Source organism: Pogonomyrmex barbatus, unplaced genomic scaffold (assembly GCF_055798465.1).
Source record: "Pogonomyrmex barbatus isolate J1 unplaced genomic scaffold, ASM5579846v1 scaffold2, whole genome shotgun sequence".
NCBI classification, from domain to species: Eukaryota; Metazoa; Arthropoda; class Insecta; order Hymenoptera; family Formicidae; genus Pogonomyrmex; species Pogonomyrmex barbatus.
The window spans coordinates 4,192,113-4,206,919 of record NW_028297116.1 but is presented as its reverse complement, the minus strand read 5'-3'; the positions used below and the strand labels follow the sequence as shown (position 1 = coordinate 4,206,919).

Below are 14,807 nucleotides of genomic sequence, written 5' to 3'. Positions count from 1 at the left end.
CGAGCGGCGGCTCGCAGTGAAGCTGCGCGCCGTTACCGGGACGACCGAAGAGGGCTGGACCAGCGATAGCGTGTTTCCATAGGGAGAGGAGACGAGGGTTGTCAAGAGGAGGGGTGGGCCGCAGGGGTGTGCATCTGGGGGATAGGCCGCCGTCGAGAATTTCGCAGAGATGGAGTTTCTGCAGAATCATCACGCGGTTAACACCTCCGAGCCGCCGTACATCCTCGGCACAGGTGAGATTTGGGATTCTCTGCACCTCTGCACAACGTGCACGATCACGAAGATGGTTACAAAGACGATCGCGAACACGAAAAAAAGGACGTGGGTGATAGTTACAGTGCGAGATCTCCTGGATATGACATTTCTCCAACTATTCTAACAATAGTTCCAACAAAATTGTGACGTTCATGACGTTCAATTTATTTATTCAGAAAATCATATAATGTCATATAAAACTTCAACTCTACTCTACTTTGACCGTATTTCGATTTTAAAATAGACCAATCCTGAAGTGCTGTTATAAAATAAACATTTTTCACTAAACAAATATTAAAGAAGTTAATGACTTTTACAAATATATATATATATATAAATTCTTGCAAAACATTTATTATCTTTCGAATTATAAGAAATTTGTGGAAATGTGAAAAATTAAGGAACGCTAATTCATATAATACAATTATCATATTCTTTAGAATGACACAATAACAGTTTTTTAATTATTTCATTAACATATAATGTCTATCAGTAATACATTAGTAAAGTCACAATTATGGCGTATATCGGATAATTGCCATATTCCTATTAATATTGAAATAAATTTTCTGTCGACCTTATTGGAATTTTAAAAATATAAAATTTTCCCAACGAAATTTTGTACCGTGACAACAAGATAATACAAAAAAATTGAATATATAAAAAGCATTGACATTTTCTTTCAATTTTATACATATATTTATTTTTTACACTTTTTTATGTCTAATTTTATTATTATTTATATATAAAGTACAATGTAATGACTGAAAACAATGTTTCTTACATTGGATAAATAACTAAAAACTAGGATAAAAAAACATAAAAACATAAAAACAATATTAAATTAGATCTATCAAAACATTCACGGAATATTTTAAAATTTAATATTTTAACTTTAATCATAACTGTGATTAAAAAAATATATATAAATCTTGAACTAATATAACAAGAGACTTATTTCCGAAATGATTCAAGGAATAAAAAAATGGAATTAATTCAAATAAAAACACCAAATTTTTCGACGAATCTTATTTCAATATACATTATGATCTGGCCAATAACAACTTTTCGTCTTGATATTTCTCATGCACGTCTTTTTTAACATGTTTTTGATATTCGTTCGATTTTACATTCTGCCAAATCTAATTAATTAATTATAAAACTTTATTAGGAAAAGCAATTTTTATAAATACAGATGAAACTTTCAATTTCTCTCTTCTTCGATCACTGGCTAATTTATATTATTTGTAAATAATAATTTTTATTAATACTAAATTCTGGTTATAGATCTGATTATAGATCTGATTATTTGTCATTTCTTCATTTTTCTCTCTTTACATTTTTTTAGCTACATTTTATCATATTTCTTTATATGACTTTATATGACTTCGTTCGATTCCATATTCGATAATCATTTGGAAAAATTATAATGGGTCATCCCGCATTTGATGAACGCATTTATAAGGACATAAAAATTTGATCAAGTGTCATGTACAACTTAAAATTCTTCAAAGGTCTTGACAAAACAAATATCAAAATTTCATTTTTCTTCGATAATTCAAAATATTTTCTTAATCTGCAGGTTCCGTGGGCAGCATTGAGGCGACTATTTCGTCCAGCCTCTGTTCCGAGCCGCTCGGCGTGCTTTCGGGAGACGACACTCTTTCAACTGACAATCAAAACGAAGAAGTAGCCGTCCTCGGCGCTGCTCTGCAGGGCACGCTGCGTTTGCAGGACCTGCAGAGTTCGCCGAGTGATATTGGTGCTGACCAGAGCCAACAACTTCCAACTTCCGGTCAGATTGTGAGTGAGTTCGGCGGGAGTTTTTGGGTTGATGACATGGCAGGTTTTCCTCTACCCCCGTTAGATCTGGATCCTTTGCCTCCGGGACTGTTCAGTCCGTGTTCAGGAACATACAAGTGAGTTACTTATTAATCTTTTCCCTTTTTTTCTTAGATTTTTGTCTCTTCATTTCTTCAAATATTACTCATTATTAGATAATTTATATTTCATTCTATATATTTTAATCTGTGTGAAGAAATGTCCATGACAGATATTTCTAGAAACAAAATAAATTCAATATATAGATACACGCGGAAAAAGTACTTTCGCTGAAGTATCTAAACAAATTTGAATCAGATTTGAAAATTTTGTCGAGCTGCCAAAATATTTACGTAGGAAGTTTAAATCGATTGCAAGAACATAAAAAAATTTATTATTATGCTTAAAATTTACTATATTAAAATTTATAAAAATTTTATTTATAAAATTTTATTTATAAAATTTTTATATAATGAAATTTTAATATTTTAAAAATTTTAATATTAAAATTTTTATATAATAAAATTTTAACATTATTATTAAAATATATAATATAATTTTAATGTCCCAACAAATTTTCGGCTCTAATTCATAGCTGGTCAAATTTTTCAACTTCAACAAAACCATTCTTTCACACATATACAACTTTTTTTCTATATATTTATATTTGTATCCATAAATTCAACGACTCGATGAATCGTAAAAGTTAAGGCTTTTCTTCCAGCTGGGGTTGTTCGCGTAGCGAATGCGTACCAAGGACAAATAATGGTGCAAACGGTGAAGGTGTAGCCGATGTTCTTTTATCCTTAAAGCACGCAGTGGTGCATCCCGGTAGTCCGACCACCGGCTATTATACCACTGGCGCCAGCACTGCTGCGGCTCATCATTACTCGCAAGACTATGTACAGAATTTAGGCCCATCAGTTCCGGGTCCTGGTCACTATGGATCTACATCTGCTGCTATGTCCGTCAACGTATCAATGAATATGACCATGAATATGAATATGCATTCCGGGTAAGGTCCTTGATTTTTTATCTTTTCGTTCTTTCTATCAAAATATTTCTATGTTAAAAAATTATTAAAAAAAAGATACGATTACTATTTCACGGAAAAAAATGTATTGTTATAGTAGACAATTAAGATTAATTGGCATGCCGATGCATTAGCAACAATAGCAAATCTTTCCGTCGCAGTGGTGAATTTTATTTAGTAACATCAGCAAATTAGTCTTAATTATCCCTATAACAGCAAATCTTTTTTTCCGTATTATTATTAATTTATCCTAATTTCCCAGCTAGCAAAGTAATATTATTTTAGCAAAGTATTATTTTAGCAAAATAATATTATTAGTCTTAATTATCCCTATAACAGCAAATCTTTTTTTCCGTATTATTATTAATTTATCCTAATTTCCCAGCTAGCAAAGTAATATTATTTTAGCAAAGTATTATTTTAGCAAAATAATATTATTAGTCTTAATTATCCCTATAACAGCAAATCTTTTTTTCCGTATTATTATTAATTTATCCTAATTTCCCAGCTAGCAAAGTAATATTATTTTCAAAATGACGATAAATGAGATTAACTTGCTATCTGGATTTATTGTAATTCTATACTTAATAATTTTACGATATACAATTATCAAATATTTTATCACTTAAAATATAAAAAATAATTTAAAAAGTTCTTAAAACTATTTAGCCTTTTATTATCACATTATTTTTAAAACTATATTAAATATTTTCATAAAAGCTTCCCAATAGTGGCCGCCATCTTGTCCCTTGCAAAGTGCAGTTATTTGATCTCATTTCTACCCTTCTATTACATATCCATATCTTTACCTTTGCGTATGTGTGTGTGTGTGTGTGTGTGTGTGTGTGTGTGTGTGTGTGTGTGTATATGTGAGTTTGTGTACGTATTTCTAGATACGAACAAAGTTATTCAGCGTGGGGCGTGGAACCTCTCTTAAGTCCCGCCCCTCAGTATGGCAATCCAGTAGAGGTAGCAGCGCAAACGACCGCGAGGGTGAATCAAGGTGTGCCGGCCAATAGCGGTCTGATCGGTCATCCCCATTCCCACCCCCAGCCGCCGCATCATAGTGGTGGTCGGCTGCAACTCGGGGGTGAACACACACTCTGTGTGAATACCGCAGGTCCGGGAGCTGCGGGCGGTGTCACCCCCGAAGATAATGGCAGACCGAATCTATGTAGGATATGCGGCAAATCATACGCCAGACCTAGTACTCTGAAAACTCACCTGCGCACCCATTCTGGAGAGAAGCCGTTCAGGTCGGTACCTCTGGGTATGTTGTCAATGGAAAAAAACGCAGAATTTGGCAGATTTAAAAGAAAGAGAGAAAAGGAAAGATATATATATATATATATCAGTTTCCCTCTTTTTTGATGTATTTAACTTAAATAGAACACTTAAAAATGATAAAAACATCAAATTCTTTTTTTTTATTTAAAGAAAGCTGTTATTTAAAGAAACTGTATATTTTTTGTATATTTCAAGCTATACAAAATAATTTTCAGATATATAAAATGTCTCAAGTTCAACTGTTAAACAAAATATATAATTATTCTTAAATTTTATTATTTACAACAGTTTTATTTCATCAAAATTGTACCTTTCGTCCAATCGATTTACGTGAACTTCAAATATAAAAAAAGATATGTATATCCTTTGAAATATTAAAATCTTTTATAATTTTTATAATTTTATAATTTAATGAGCTAATTTTTAATCGACGCTCGCTTTCTCTCTCTTTCTCTCTCTCCCTCTCTCTCTCTCTCTCTCTCTCTCTCTCTCTCTCTCTCTTTCTGTCTCTCTTCTAATTTTATATTTTTTACTAAAATTTTAATGAATTTTAATTAAAATTTTAACTTTTTTAATCTGAATTTTCATAAAAATCTTGAGAACAAAAAATAAAATTATTACTTGATTTTTCTCTTTGTAGAAAAGATATATCCAGTAAATACAAATTAACAATAATATTACGATTAATTATCAATGTTATAATTTCCATTTAATAAGATAAATGTAATATGATATATGTTGTATATAACAGTTACTTTATTGTTACTTTGAATAATGATTTCTTGATCAATATTGAGATTCAATGTTCTTTGAAAAGGTGTCATGCGTGCTCAAAGGCATTTAGTCAAGCAGCAAATTTGACTGCACATGCGAGAACGCATTCCGGTGAAAAACCTTTTCGATGTCCGGTATGTGACAGGAGATTTTCACAAAGCAGTTCAGTAACCACGCATATGAGAACGCATTCAGGAGAACGGCCTTACAGGTTTGTATCTAAATCTATTTTTCAGAATTAATGAAAAAAAAATTTTTGAAACTTCAACAATCAAATATTATTTATTCAAATATTATATATTATAACCGATATACGCACGTACATACATATATAAAATTATTAATATGAATATACATTATATAATTAATTATGTATATATGTATGTATGTATGTATGTATGTATGTATGTATGTATGTACGTACGTACGTACGTACGTGTGTATGTGTGTGTGTAAAAAACAGATAGATTTTATGACAATGTTTAGAAAATATCGCAAAAGTAAATTAAAAAATCCCTCTTTATATTTAAGATATACTCTGTTAAAAAAATGTATTGAAAATGTTCATACGTTCAAGTTTTCTGTTATATTTCAGAGCCAATTAAATTTATATGCAACATAACTGAGAACAAAAATAAAAATTTATATTTATTTACATAAATTTCTTAAATATCATATATTATCATATATTAGAATATAGTAATAAAATTAATATATATGTAGTAAGAAAAACAAAAAAATTGGATTTATTCGATATATTTTTTTATATAATACAATAGATATTCCATAGATATTCCATAGACGTAATCTACATGTTTTTATATCATTTGAATACTCTCAGATTTATATATGTTCTTGTGGAAGTTTAATTTAATTTTTTTAGGATTAATCTTCTAATCTTAATCTCCCTTTCAACTCCCTTTTAATACTTACTTGCAATTTTATTATATCATACATCTTATAATTTTTAGATATAATAAAAAGTTGAGATAATTATTATTTAATTTTCATGAATCATTAAATTTTTTTCATCAATATTTTCCACTTCTTACAGATGCCGATTCTGCAAAAAGGCATTCTCCGACAGTTCGACGCTCACCAAGCATTTGCGTATACACTCCGGCGAGAAACCGTACCAATGTAAGCTGTGTCTGCTTAGATTCAGTCAGAGCGGTAATCTCAATAGGCATATGAGAGTCCACGGCAGTTCTCTGACGTGACACAATCCTACGCCAATACAATCCGCGATGATGATGATCGACGATAGCAGTGCCGCGCCTTTATTGCCCAGGTGCTGTCGAATACCTGTGATTCGATTAGGGACAAACTCGCCGGAAAAGTAAAACGCGGAAACACAGCGACCTCCAGTGCATACAATTTATACTTAAAATCAATTTAATTAATTTACTAATATGATTAAGATTCGTTTTTCGATGATGGTGTAATTTATTAATTTAGTTAGGAACACGCGAGAAGACGCAGCTTAAGCCAAAAATCGTCATAAATAATTTTCTCGTATTGTATAGAAAAATCTGAACCAAGTGAATCATAAACATGATTAATATGAAAATTAAAACAAAAATTATAACAAAATTACATATTATAATTTCAATTGTATTATACAATATGCTGAGAAAGAGAATGTTATAATGTTTTGAATTATATGATTACAAAAAATTATGTCGATTTCAATCTTCAAAATATAAAATCGGAACAATATTCGATAGTATTTCTTCTATTTGATCAATAATTATGCTTCAAATATTAATTAATACATATCCCATACATTATTTAATATTTTAAACATTATGAACTTTTAACAAAAATACATTTTATAGCCTATAGAATCTTTTAAAATTTTTCATTTTACTTATATATCCATTATGAAATATTACAAAAGTAGATGTTTATTATAAAAAAATTTAGATAAGAAGATTTTATTGCTGATAAAAACATTTACAAATTTATTTTACTTTTTTACATAGTATAAAAATATTTCATCTCAAGAAATGGCTTTTGATTCTCAATAATTCAACAAAAGTAAGGAGTGAAAGCTGCAATGCTGAATCGACTAAATTCTCAGGCGACGGATTTCTTCTATATAGAAAACATAAAAAAAAGTTCAGAGAAAATTATGACTGATTATATAGGAAAGTGAAGGTAGGTACGTATTATTTTATCAATAATAAAACTTTATAATTGATCAGATTCTTTTCAAATAATCAACTTTTATAATGCGAGATATAAAATCTCATCTAAACGAAAAATTTTTCTTTTACGCAATATTTTTCTTTTATAAACAGTATTCCTTTAAAATTTTTCTTTTCTTTTATAAGTGTTATTTTTTTCTAATTGTCTCACACATATAATCTCACAGTTATAGACCAATTAGCAAAATATAAGTTGATGAGAACATCAAACGATTTCACAAAATTAAAAATGGCAGAAATAGCCTTTAGGATTAAAAAAATTTTTTTAAATTATTTCTAATTATAAATTTGAATAATAATAGACTTCTATTCTAGTTCATATATATATATATATATATATATATATATATATATATACTAATCAAATTAAAATATAAATTGGGATGGATAATAGAGTCAAGTGTGCAGCATATTCAACACAGCACATCGCAAAACAAAACTCGATATTATTGTACAAATATTGTATTTATTATAATTATTATTAATTATAATAATAATGTTGCTCGTTTATCTCGACCATCTTCTCGATTATTTATTCTATCGTCATCGAGTGTGTCAAGTGGCTCTTCTTATTTGTTGTTGTGGTTCGCTTCTCTTTTATATTTTTTTTTGTCTTAGTTGTTTTTAACCGTAATGAACGAAGACGCGTAGTTTTGGTGCTGTCGGTTTTCTCTTGTCGAGAAACGAAAAAAAAAAATGATAAAATAATGAAATAGAAAAAAATGATGAAATAGAATGAAATGGAAAAAAAGAAATGAATGTTACAGAATATTCTTCTATCTATACAAATATATTCGCACGAGGAAAATTCATTAATTAAAAAAGAAAACTGATTATTAATTAAAAGCGATCTTATTCTCTCTCTTTCTTTCTCTCTCTCTCTCTCTCTCTTTCTCTCTCTCGCTCGTTCGCTCGCTTACTTGCTTTCACTCATTTTTAATTCCACAATATCAAGGATTATTTTCTTTTCCGTTTTTCTTTGTTCGGAAAAGAAATATTTCAAACAATTTTTTTTTGCGCGTCAATTCACAATTATTTTTTCGCAATTAAAACTATATAAATGAGAACAACTCTCTCTGTAGTTTTCTTCTCAAATAGAGTAGCTTTGTTTTTCATTCTCGCATTCTTTCTCTCTCTCTCGCTTTCGCTCACTATCTCTCTCACTCTCATTCTTTCTATATATATATATATATATATATATATATATATATTCATTATTTATATTTTTATATATATATAATGATGTATTTATAAGTAATAATATTCTTGCAAAAAAAAATATGTATAATGTTTCTCTACGTTATGTGAATACGACTACGCCAAGACAAGTTAGTTCTTCGTATTCGTTATTTCTTCGTTTTCTTTTTTTTTCCACCGTCTAAATTTCTAATTAAGAACTATCTCGTCGTGCAGTAGATGTATCTTGTGTATTTTTTTATGTACGTAACATATTCTATTCAGAAGTGTGTGTACTCTGTTACGCGCTTTATGTGTTGTATGAAAGTGTCATTTGTTGTGATGCTTTGTGTTTTTTTTTTCTTCTTCTTCCCTCACACTCTCTCTCTCTCTCTCTCTCTCTCTATCTCTTTCATCCTCCTTTCTTCTCACTTCATTTATATCTTTCTCTCTCTTTTAAATTTTTCCATTTTATGTGTGTGTATATATAAATATATTTATATGTAATATATATTTATATATACACATATAAAATAGAACATATATCCAAGACATCGAATTTCTATCTAAAGTCAAAATTGGAATGATTTTTTCGCGTTTTCTCGTTCGGAGAAGCAAAGGCTTGATCACGGAAGTGTGCAAGTTGCATCCTGGAGGCTTCCACGAATACCAAACTCAGTCTAGTTTTTCTTTCTTCTTATTCGGAGCATTTTTAACCCAGTAAAGGCCACAATATATTATAAAGGATTATTAAATTTATAAGATAAATTGTAATAAATAGATCGAGAAAAAATTTTATAGAAAGAAATTTTAAAAAATTTTAATGTGTGTTTTAACTTCTTCTAGAGGATTTATTCTTTATACTTTTAAAAAATTTACAATATATAAATTGTAAATCTTAAACTTACAAATATTAAAAATTTTAAGTAATTATTTTATTTTCTAAAACTTTCACAAATTAATATTGAAATTGTAAAAAAAAAATAATCATGTAGTATTCAGAATTAAAAATTTGATATTCAAATATCAATAATCGATATTTAAAAAAATTAATTTAATATAGAAATTACTTAAATTGAAAAAACATATTATTTAAAACCAAATTTTTTTCTTCTTAATTTACAGTTACATTTCTTTCTTTACTATCATTATTAATCACAATACAATATTTCGGTAATGTTCAAAAACGGGCCGTTAATGGGTTAAATAACGAAGATTATCTCTCTTATCCTGACATATCAGCCGCTGAAAATTGAAAACAAAAATCGCCTGTAACATTTTTTGCAAATTTGATAATATAATACAATTTTGTAATCCCCTTTAATAATCCTTTTTTAAAATTTGTTGATTACCGAATCAATACTTATTACTATTGTAATCTAATTTTACAATAACCGCCCCCATGAAAATTGACATTAGAACTGAAAAATTATTAGAATATGTATATTAAACTGAATAAAGATATACGTCTTTACAAAATACATTGTGTCGATATTTTTTTATATTCAATTATTATTATCATCATCACCATAATTTTCATAATTTTTCAAAAACTTGTTTCTCTCATTGTTTTTCTTAATAATTTATCGTCTCCATTATATTCAAGTGTTTGTAACACATCGCAATTGCTTCACTTAATACATAATAATCGTATTATAATGATTAATTAATAAAACTAATTTCTGTATGCTCTCTTTTTCTCTCTCTCACTCTCATTTTATCTCACATTTTCTTACAATTTATCAAGCATACTTCATATCAATCAAACTCAATCAAACCTCATTTATCAAAAAGCAGTTATCCTTATATACTTTTTCAGCAAACACAAATTATTTCTATTTCGATAATAGAAATTATACCAAAATTATCAATAAATTAATCACAAAATAATTTTCTTTCATTATAAAACTGTTTTAAAAGATCAAGGCATTCATGAACAAATTATTTATACAAATAAAAAAAATGTAGAAAAGTTGTAAATATAAATATAAATAAAATATGCAAAATCTTTTATTTTGCAAAAGCAAATGTTTAGCGAATAATTCAAGACGAGTTACATTAAATCCAGCATCGATACACACGAGTGAGAGATTTCATTTATCTATTCTTTTTTTACAATTTTCTTCAATATTAAGGCAATATTTTGTTATAAAAAATCTCAAAAATACTATATAAAAATGTATAAAATTTCTATTTAAGAATAAAGTAAGACAATAAAATAGTACAAGAAACAATTATTTTATTGCCTTGATCATTTCTATGTTCAAGTAGTATTTTTGCAAATTCAAGTTAAAAATTTATTTTGATATAATTTGTTGTATAAGAACATTCGTCATGTAAAAAAAATTACAAAAATCTCTGCTAAAAGCAAGTCTATCTCTCAAAAGTTCTCAACATTTCATAAAGAATTATCGATTATTATAATTATTTATCGAAAATAGAAATAGAAATAATATGTGTGAGTCCAAATACAGTGTGACAAACAATAATATTCTGATTTTATACAAATATCGAAAATATTTCATAAACATCGCTTTCTTTTAATTATCAAAAATTAGGGTAAATAATCGTGCAGAGAAAAAATTCTTTTTTTCTTTCCTTCTTTTATTCATTAAGCAAATATATTGAAATGTAAAATATTCAATATGATACAATTATTTGAAATAAACATAAAGGTAAGAATATTATTATAAGACGCATCGCGATCTACAATCAAAGATAACACAAAACATTAAAAGAATCGATTTTCAGAAATTAAGACGATGCGGTATTTCCTCTTAAATCAAATTTTAAGAGAATTAACTACAAAATTAAGAGAAACGCTCATTAATGCCTAAGAAATTAAAAGTTGGAAGAAACTATTATATTTTGGTGAAATTAATTAACATATATCAACTATAATAATCAAGCCTAACAACGAATAGGCTAGACATAATATCGTGTACAATACTTTGTTTTTGTTGCAACAGTGGTGAATAAACTCCTTTCTTTACGATGTTACAAAGAGGAAGAACTGCTTAGTTTGCTTAACATTCGCACTAAATTTTTTTAATTTTTTGTATAATTTTAATTACAAGTTGAAATTATTATTATTCTTAGGATTCTTATGATCATACAGATCATCAGCTATGTATCAGAACTTTCACATTCATGAATTATCATTTTTCTGATTTGTTCGTTTCAATCGCGCTTTTTTGCACCAGTCTCTCTTTTATATTTCGCTAAATTAAATCTATTATCAGTTAATTAAAATAATAATTCAAATTATATATATACGTATATATAAAATCATAATTTTATATATATATATATATATATATATATATATATATATAATTTTGAACATGTATGTTTTATATATAACATATATAAATATATGAAAATCGTATATATTAGGCTGACAAAAACTTGATTCGTTCGTTTTTTCTCTTTATTAGATAAAAAGCAAAATAGAAATTTAATTTTAATCAATCTGATACATTTTTCTTTATTAACTGCAAACTTTTACATAAAAATATTTTACGTAATAAAAATATTTAAATAATAATCTATCAAAATGTAACTACACATTATTTGTTTTGGTAAATATAAAAAACTTGCATTTTTTGTCATACCAGTGCTTGTCCTTTGTCATAATTATAATCGATATCTATATAATAACAAAATATTTTCAGTAATAATCTAAGAATTTAAATGTTGTTACTGTATGTTGGTACTATGTATATCTTTGAAAATTATATATTGATAATAAAGATAATAAAGAATTGAATACTGACCACCTGTATCAGTAAGTATATTTTAAATGTTAAATATTTATATACTTATATAAGTAATAGTGATTTTATAAAAGCATCGATGACTTTTACAAACACAAATTATTTATTTTTTTATAGTATATTAGTTTTTTTTATAGATGTATTAGATTGATCGAAACGATTTATTTATTTCTTTTCTTTCTTGCTTCGAGAGAACTGTTTGTTCTTTTCATCTTTAAATGTTTTTAAAGATTAACTTTTTAGAGCTATTTAAAACTATTTTTATTCATATTTGCAGTTTTATAAAACTATTTATTTAAATCTCATAAAAGAAACTGTTTTAATAAGAATTACATAAAAAAATTGATAGTTTTAACAAGCCATATATAGGAAAAAAAAAACGAACAATTTATTTCTTTCTTTTTATAATCAACCCAATACATTTACATTATTTTTACTGTACCGAATACATTTTCATCGAATCCTAATATGTCTCTGTTCTCTTCTATTTCATTAATAATATATTTCTTCCAAATAATATATCTATTATAAAATTTCGATATTTCTTGTAAGGAGAGAGTGCAAGAGAGAGCGCGCCGAAACCAAACAAATTCATATCATATAAAATTACTGGAATCGGAAGATCGCGAGAGAGACCGACTATCTGTATTATACTGTCATTATATTCTGTCCAACTGTATTTGGTTTGGTCACAAAAATTACATCAAAATGCACTCTCTTATTCGTGCGGCACTACAAATGCAAAAATGCGAACGCAAAACACGCACATGCACAAATATACTGCAATTTTCATTTTTCTTCTCACTAACTCTCTCATTTTCTTATTATCTCTCTCGCGTGCGCTTCTGCTCTTTCTCTCACACATTCTTTTATTCAATCACACATACACGAATACACACATTCTGTCTCTCTCTCTCTCTCCTCTTTTCAGCCAATTTGATTGGATGCACCATTGTGCGCACTGATGCAAAATAAAGTCTATTACACACTAATTTACTTAAGTAAAGACATAACATAAAAACCTTGATTGTAAGAGAATATGGGCAATATATATTTTGCATTTTAATGAAATGCTTTATTAAATGGCTATATTAATGCTTTAGCTGTATTAAATATTTACAATAAATAAAATTTCGAATGTACAATTAATCTTCAATGATTTACAGTTTGGGTACTCATTTAATAATACAAATTTTTGAGATGGATAACAATATATTTTAAATAATATATTATTAGAAAAATATTTAAATTTTTTAAATTTTGATAGGATAATTTCTTGCTTTCAATTAGCGTCATTATTTTATCTAAGAGTATGCAAACTTAATATTAATCGACAAATATACGTTGGAATATAATATTTGAAGTATAATAATCGCTATATTCATATTCTGTTGAAAATATAGTAAATTAATAACGCGCCAATACTATCAATGTTTCTTGATATCTATAACATTGCGGCCTTTACTTTTCATTTTCTAAAAACAAATTAATTTTTTATTTTATAATAATATCAAAATATGTCGAAAAAATATGTCATAATTATGTCAATACATTTCTGTTTTCTTCTGTCAGTAATTTCAAGAAAATGTTATTGCATGCTTCAGCTAAAGAATTAATAGCATTGTAATACAAATATAATAGAAATAAGTTAAATGTAATTACTATTAACCTTTTAATAAAATATAAGAGGAGTTCACTAAGTTCTTATTTCAATATTAATATTTGTTCAATTAAACAATGTAATAACTTATGCTAAGAGTATCTTTCTGGCCCAACCTGACTAAATTATGCATAATCTATGTATAAATCTAAACAACTATGCCTTTATGCCAATTTGTATACAAATTTATGTAAATTATACAGAAATTTACATCATCTGTATACAAGTTTTATGCAAATGTACGTACCTTTATATCGTACATTTTGTGTATGAGCCTTTAGTATACACCAGAGCACATATTAATTAATGTGTATTCAATCGAATTCGGCATTTCTTCCATTCACACTTTTACTCGCCTTCTTTATGCATCTATCTTTTTCATTCTCTCTCAAGCACAAACTCCCTCTAAATTTTCTCGGAAGCAGCGGAGCGGACAGATTTTACGGGGCAGTCGTATCGGCCGTTTCTTGCCATTATCATCCTTAATATTCCATCTTCAGAAGTAAAAGTAGCAATTACTTCCAGTTGATTGATAAAATGATTCAATCAAATTATATATGGGAGAAAAATTAGGGGTGATGTGGTAGTGCTGATGTGGTAGTCGCGTAGCAGCTCAAGTGTATAACTGGGGGATGGGGGGTGGTTAGGGGAGGGGGGGCTGAGTGGTTGATTCGCGTTATCAGAGGGTTGTTATTATATTATTCAAGGTCAACGGGGCTCGGGGCGGGCGGGCTCGGCCGGGGGTCGGGCTCGCTCACTATGCTGTGTGGTAGACCGGGCAGTCCGGCGGTAGGGGGGGCCCCGGCCGCGGGACC

The 14,807-nt window shown here is 28.2% G+C and overlaps 2 protein-coding genes across 9 annotated transcripts in view; one reads left to right on the top strand and one right to left on the bottom strand.

Moving 5' to 3' along the window:
- Nucleotides 1-97: 97 nt before the first annotated feature.
- On the top strand, nucleotides 98-6,798 carry LOC105423942 (uncharacterized). 2 transcript variants are annotated; one of them, XR_016139320.1, is made up of 6 exons: nucleotides 98-233; nucleotides 1,838-2,174; nucleotides 2,801-3,091; nucleotides 4,003-4,379; nucleotides 5,214-5,381; nucleotides 6,225-6,354. XR_016139320.1 is itself a non-coding variant. In XM_089077076.1 (6 exons), the coding sequence occupies exons 1-6, from the start codon at nucleotides 170-172 to the stop codon at nucleotides 6,388-6,390; spliced, it is 1,389 nt and encodes a 462-aa protein (XP_088933202.1). In that variant the 5' UTR covers nucleotides 98-169; the 3' UTR covers nucleotides 6,391-6,798. The 2 variants fall into 2 exon arrangements, 1 of the variants encoding a protein (XP_088933202.1); XM_089077076.1 differs by having other exon boundaries at nucleotides 4,003-4,365; nucleotides 6,225-6,798.
- Nucleotides 6,799-7,091: 293 nt separating this feature from the next.
- The window catches only part of CtBP (C-terminal binding protein), a 40,967-nt gene continuing 33,251 nt past the window's right edge, over nucleotides 7,092-14,807 (bottom strand). For 6 of the 7 annotated variants that reach the window (XM_089077082.1, XM_089077077.1, XM_089077081.1 and 3 more), the window contains one exon: nucleotides 7,092-7,267. In XM_089077082.1, coding sequence (XP_088933208.1) covers nucleotides 7,168-7,267 — 100 coding nt within the window. In that variant the 3' untranslated portion in view covers nucleotides 7,092-7,167. Of the gene's footprint in view, nucleotides 7,268-7,826; nucleotides 9,802-14,807 lie in introns of those variants that run through there. The other variant, XM_089077083.1, reaches the window with a different exon arrangement.

Excerpts from the sequence above, each read along its gene's own strand:
- LOC105423942 (XM_089077076.1), top strand. The coding sequence starts at position 170 with ATGGAGTTTCTGCAGAATCATCACGCGGTTAACACCTCCGAGCCGCCG. Across the intron at positions 234-1,837 it reads GCCGTACATCCTCGGCACAG|GTTCCGTGGGCAGCATTGAG; the intron begins GTGAGATTTGGG and ends CTTAATCTGCAG. Across the intron at positions 2,175-2,800 it reads CCGTGTTCAGGAACATACAA|CTGGGGTTGTTCGCGTAGCG; the intron begins GTGAGTTACTTA and ends CTTTTCTTCCAG.